Below are 6,607 nucleotides of genomic sequence, written 5' to 3'. Positions count from 1 at the left end.
ATGCCTCTCTCTAACCACGAGTATTAAATAATGCCTGTCTCTTGAACCACCAGTATTAAATAACCGGAGATAATATCTTTCCTATCTGAGTTCATGCTAGGGAAGAGATTAGCTGGGAGAAACATTTAAAGGCACTATATGACTAAGTAGTTTCCCTGACTGACAGCTTTATTCCAAAATGGAGCCAGAAGGGAAGTGGATTACTGAGCTAAAAAGTCTTTCTGCTTCTTCAAGGAGACCCAGTGCTGAAGCTGAAGATAGACACCTCTATCAGGGTTTTTTTGCCTTTAATTTTATTGCTGTGTCAGCACTGGCTGTGATTGCCTTTGGATGGTCATCGAGTTTCTAAGTTAAATCCAAGTTTGAATTTCATGATCTCTTATGCATTTTAGGTCTGAATAATATTCAGACATTGTCAGATTCGTTAAGCTTCTCTGGCAAACTTCCAGGGAACCTTGATTATTATCACTGTGGAACTCTGCTGGCCCAGCTGCCTCACGTTTCAAGACTGGTACTGACTTCTGTGCACTGAAGCATGCTGTCTCAAGGGTTTTAACTGCTGTCTACCACTCTTACTGTCCCATGTGATTTATGTGTTATGCTTATATGCAGAGCAAGTGATGCACAGATGCGATAAAAGAAATTTCTAGACTGTTACTGCTTTACTGATAGATGAGTGCAAGAGATATACCATTTCCCTTGGGGGGGGGGGGGGGGGGAGAAATAACAAAATCAATACGCACATCTCCTCCTGGAATTTCTTTATTCCTTTTAATAGCCTTTTCTGAAGCCCAAAATGTTCTGTTTACCTGGTTCTGTTTTTTACATTGCTGGAAAGCAAAAGCTTTCTTTAATAGCAGTTTACAACTTGTCTCGTCCCCTGAGTTTTGCAGCTCTATGTGGAGTACAAATGTCCATGTATTACAGTAATTACTGCATTTAAGCATAATTAGAGTTTAGCCAGTAAGCTTCGTTGCTTTGATAGCATAGGTTTTATTCAGTTATTGATGGTTTGCAATGAGTCTTCCATCTGGGACCAGACTGATGGGGTCTGACTTCTTCCATGTTACTCCAAAAGATTGAAGCAATCTAAAGTAACTGTATGTAGCTGAAGATACTGTTTAGGGTAGATTTATAAGGGATTTATAAAATGGACTGGAACTGATTAGTTCACAAACCAATAACTAAGTAGGTTGTGATTGAATTTCTAGAACTGTGTTCTCTAAAACAAGAAGGCTACCTGTGAGCTATGTGAAAGGTGTGCAAGATATCTGCGTGAGAGGGGACCAGCTGGTAACAAAAGAGCGCACAGTTGGAGATCCCAAAAATTGGACCACCTCATAACAAACCAGTACACAGTTGGAGCTCACAAAAATTATTTATGTTCCCAAGCTTATGTTTGTTGTTTTAAAAAAAACAACCAAACAAACAACAAACGCAAATAGGTTTACTGCAAACACTGTGTGCTCTGTTGTTAAAAATGCAGTCTGTGGCTGTAAAACAAAAGTAACAGTTAATTCTACTCAGCATACAGAGGCTAGTAGGAATATACACATTGCCAGTGCCAAGGTCCCTGTATGCCCTGGTATGCCTTTTGCAAGGGTCATCATGGCTGGGTTTCATGTATCATGTGGCCAAGCCAGCATCTTCCTCTGCTTCCCCTGATGGATTCAGTCTTCAATACTGAATGTGCCTGTAGTATTAGATTACAGTGTATGATAAACATCCTTTCTGTAAGTGCTCTATGACTCATCTTTCCACAGTTGTAGTCTATCAATTTAGGCAGCCAGCTGCACCTGCATGGAGCCTCGTTGGGAGTCAGTAGCTCATTTTGGGCACGGTAGGGTCCTTGTATGTTGTAAATTGCAGGTCAGATTCTGTGGTGACCATAAAGTTATGAGGTTATAATTTCAGCAAGATTATGAAATGGAGCCAAATGCATGCAGATGGGCTTAAAAAAAAAAAAGTATGGCTGCTGATGCTAAAGGGAAAACAAGAAAGAAGGTGTATGTGTGGGGATGAATGGAAAAGTTGAAGCTGCAACCTTCTACAGCTTAGATATGTGTTGGGACTGCTTGCATATGTTCTTTTTCTTGCTTGTAAGGGTATTTGATAATGAAAGGGAAATCTAAAAGAGCTTTTCGCTTTGTGGCAGTTCTCCACAGAATTCTAGAACCTTCCTAGGAAGAAAAAATTACTTGGACATTTGTCTTATGAAGGTCATATTTATGACTTGGCCATGTACAAAGTAATAGTTAAGCTTGGTCTGCTTTCACTGTTGTAGTGCTGTTGGAATTGGCTGTGGTTTGGTGATTGGAAATTAAAGGACACAGCAGCAGTTGTTGATTGAGGGATAAACTTCTTGAGCAAAGAAAATGAATATAAAGGGAAAGGTAGGAATGAAAGGGCCCACAGCAAGATACAGTGCAGAAGATCTAACTTGTCCTTCAGCTCAACAGTTGAAAGGAACTTGGTCAGGAATTGTTGAGAGTTGTAGTTCTCCGTGAGATAAAGATGTGAGTGCTGTCCTCTGAGGAACAAAGACTTCTGATTTAGAAACTGCCTTCTGAGGCCTGCGTGCTGAGGACTGGGTAGCTCTCTTTTTTTTTTTTTTTTTTTAAGAGTATAGGAGTATTAAAAGCTATCTGACAAACTTCTGTTACATGGTTGTATAAGGGTGATAGCAAGAATTCTCTTTTGAGAAAGGCCTTTACAGAAGGGTTGGATATTAAGAGCATAGAATATTTTGGGGATTAAAAGGAAGATCTCTTTAGAACTACTTTTCTGGCCTTATTTTCTCATCCTTGCAGCAGTGTGAAATGGTACTGTGTTAACTGCAATTTGGACAAAAATACTTGTTTCCATACTTCCACTGGTGAAAACTACATCTACTGAAACCTAATATTAAAATAATTTCCCATAAACAGAGAAGGGGCTATGAGAGAGACAAAGATCTTGCTAAGTTCAGTAGATGTAGTTCTAATAAATGAAAACTGATTTTGTTTTTTTCAGTGGTGTGGGTTTTTTTGGGGTTTGTTATTTTTTTTAATTTCATTTTATTTTTGAGGGACAACTCGCTTTCTGAAAACACAGAAGACAATGTTCCAGAAGACTGAAAACTGTTCGAATATACCATGAACAAAAGGGAAACACTTAGTGTCCTAATCAGTGTCAGTATAGCAAAACATAAATACTTGAGTATATGGTGAACTTTTATGGTTAACACTTCATATTTTATTAGAGTTCCTGTGAAGGTGATGGAAGTACAAGGCAATCTTCCCCCCACTCTCCCTGCCCCATGAATGCACATTGAGCTTTCTAGTTGTTTATATGCCTATAGCCAAAATATATTTTGAGCAGTATTGATAAACTGTGGAAATACTGCATTAAATTACAGCTTCTGCATGAGGTTATAGGAACACTAGAAAGCAAAACTACATTTTGCTTTCTTAAAAGTGTGTGGGGAGATGATATCACCTATGTAACCTTGGGATTTTTCCCCTATTACTTACACTGTTCCCATACTATAAAAGCAAGTACAGTGTTTGGATGGCACAACAGAGTGGAAACCACAATAAACAGCAGCATCTCTTGTTTTCTTTTTTGTTCTGTTTTTAATATTTCAGTTGGCCTTCATATCTGCTGCCTAGATTTTGCTCAGCTTCAACGAACTAACTAGCATCATCATTGTCCTCCTCCATTTCTTACTCATCTTCATCCTCTTCCCTGGCAACTCCATGAGATTCAATGCCAAGGATCTGGCTATGCTGGCCAAGCGACCATCAGGTTGTTTTGACAAGGAAGGAAAACTGAAGATTTGCAGAGTGGTTGGGGATGAAAAATTAATAGGTAAAAATGACTTGCACTGAAAACTACTCATGGTTGATGTGCATGTTTTCTGCAGTTGACGGCTTACAGTTTCACTAATCACGTACACCTCAGTTTTCAGTTTTCTTCATTACTGATGCTTGAGTGGTGCTAAATACCTTTCTAAACAGAGAAGTCTAAAGCCAGTTCTTTAGTTTGCTCAAGTTTTCAGATTTCCATTGTCGTGTACTGGAGAAACAGTACTCAGTCCTTAACATGATTATTTTTATTACTATTTTTTCCCGTAAAGGAAGATTGTTTTTTTTTTTTTTTTTACTACTAGTGATTGCTAGTCTCCAGTCCCTGGTTGCCATGTTCTAAAGTTTAGATACCCAATTCTTCAGGATCCGCCCCTCCCACCCCCAAAACCTGTGTTCTTTTATTACTATAGATTTTCCATGGCTCACTTCCCACCTCCTTTGCAGGTTTCTTCAGGCTTTTATGATCATATTTTAAATGTCTTTCAATTTCCAGTAAGCTTGAATAAATGTCTGTTCCCTTGGTAGCTGTTAGGAAATAGCTATTGTTTAGCTGTAAAATCAGTCCTAATAAAATTTTGGCAGTGGCAAATGTTTTATTTTCACTTGTCCCAGTTGATCCTCATTGTGATTATATTTACTTTTATTTTATTAGGGGAAAAAAAAACACAAACACCCTAAACCAGTACAGGCTCAATCATGATATGGGGCTGAGAAAATTTTGTCGTGTTTTCAGAATATTTCATATATTTTCTAATGACGAATAGCCAGAGTTTCCTGTGGAGGATGCGGCAAACTTCCTGGAGAAAGTACCAGTGAGCATCCAGTTCTGACTGCTTTGGGGTTCCTCAGCAGGATTCTCTCCCTGTGTTCTCATCAAAGGCAGCATACCAAGCCCTGTCCAGTGAATATCTGATGTTTATAAGGATGTTTTGAATTTTTCTTCACTTAAGAATATGTTGAGTGCTAATATTGCTGCTAAAAAGGCTTAGGTTGACCAGAGACAGTCCAAACATTCATCTAGCCCAGTATCGTAGGCTATCTGTGCCGTGGTCAGTGGTGGTAGATTATAGGAAACTGTTTAAGGAACTATGCGTGTGTGGGATGTTCCTATTGCCCCGTAAATCCTTCTCGCTCCCAGCAATCAGATTATGACCCCTTGAGAGAAGGGTCACTTCTCTCTAGGTATTTTGGTCACTGTATATACTATCCGCTGATAGACTTGTCATCATTAGTCTGACTAATCTTTGGACTTGCTTATTTTTCACACAAGGTAGTGACTTTCCCAATCCTTTATAAAAATATATTTTATTAGCAAAAGCTGCAATGTGAATGTGATAGGATTCCTTCTTTCTGATGCCCATAGGGTTCTGGAGGATGGAATTTAGTCTTAGTAGAGTCCTGTACTTGCACTGTAAAACAACATACTCGGATCTGATAACTGTGTTTAGATTTTCAGTTGGTGGATGTATATCAATTTATTTTACATTCTTTTCTGTATTGTTCTTCACTTTATTAGTGAAGGAACTTTAGGAACTTCAATTCCTTTTCTAAAAAAACCCCAGTTTATAACTGAAAACAGTTATTGTAAGTTCCAGTGCCTGTGAGTGTAAACCTTCTACTTTCTTGTGGGGGGAAAGCAATTCTGATTTTTAAAATGTTTCAAACATCTTAATTGAAATTACCAAGAGGAAAAGAGAGTTTTATTTATTTACTGTAACAAAACATCCCCCTGGTCAATATTATGTCTCTAGTGGTGGCCGGCTTTGAGAGATATACAAGAGTTCCACAGAGGCAACAGTGGAATAATACGACTTTAGGGTACAGCTGTTCTTCCACAGCTGTCCTTCTACAGCTCCTGAGCAATTTGGGGTTGGCTGCTGTCTGGAGACATGGGGGTTCATGTGCCCTCTCAAAAATGAAAAAGAATACCTATTAGGGTTTGTCTAAAGAGATCATGTTTGTGAGATCTATATCTGTTTATGTCTATAATAGGTATATGTATCTATCTGTTTCTACAGATATACATACAAGTGCTTTTTTTAAAAAGAAAAATGATGCCATTTTAAAAATAGCTACTTTAGGAAGAATAACTTTTTAAAGTTTTTTGACCCGCTCACTGACCCTAAAGTTCTGAGCCATTCCCTGTTCTTAACAGTTTGATTACGTGCCTGCATGTGTGTGTGAACACAAATATGTTGTTATTCCTATTGGTTAAGTACTTTTACTATTTTACTACACTTTTTAATAGCAAAGTGACTGTAAATATTTAGGTCTTGTTTGCTCATTTTTTATTTTCTGAAAGTTATAAATGCAGATTAGCATGTTCTAATCTAAGTGGAGTAGTAAATGTTTTTGTGTCTTAACAAGGATTGTATTTCATATCTTGAAATGATAGAAGCAAAAGCCGTTCCACACTAAAGTGGCTGTTTCTGCTCCCATGTGAGGAAAAGGGAGAAAAGCAGAGAAAATACTGTTGAGTGTATGCTGCAGTCACCAATTCTCTCAGCTGCAGAGTAGAAGAAACCTTCTGGGAAGTTATTTGGCATTTAACAGCATGTTGTACATAGGCAGCTGCTGAATGAAGCTGGCTTTTTTTGGTTGTTAATGATTTTCTTTTCTGACCTTTAACTAATGCATCTTCTTTAAGAAGCATTTAATGTGCGAAGACAAAAGGTTGTTTTTATTAATCTCTCACTTCTTTGCATACAGAACCGAGGGAGAGATGGTGCCGGCTGAAAGGAAATCTGCTTTTTCTAATG

The 6,607-nt window shown here is 38.2% G+C and overlaps 1 protein-coding gene across 1 annotated transcript in view; it reads left to right on the top strand.

The window, feature by feature from the left end:
• The first annotated feature begins 3,737 nt into the window (after positions 1 to 3,737).
• The window catches only part of INPP4B (inositol polyphosphate-4-phosphatase, type II, 105kDa), a 288,721-nt gene continuing 285,851 nt past the window's right edge, over positions 3,738 to 6,607 (top strand). The window contains 2 exon segments of the mRNA XM_009894169.1: positions 3,738 to 3,849; positions 6,558 to 6,607. The exon segment at positions 6,558 to 6,607 is cut by the window's right edge and continues 24 nt beyond it. Coding sequence (XP_009892471.1) covers positions 3,738 to 3,849; positions 6,558 to 6,607 — 162 coding nt within the window.

The sequence above is a fragment of the Charadrius vociferus genome, unplaced genomic scaffold (assembly GCF_000708025.1).
Source record: "Charadrius vociferus isolate BGI_N301 unplaced genomic scaffold, ASM70802v2 scaffold21, whole genome shotgun sequence".
In the NCBI taxonomy this organism is placed as follows: Eukaryota; Metazoa; Chordata; class Aves; order Charadriiformes; family Charadriidae; genus Charadrius; species Charadrius vociferus.
The sequence above is the reverse complement of the archived record's forward strand: the minus strand, read 5'-3'. Positions and strand labels throughout refer to the sequence as shown.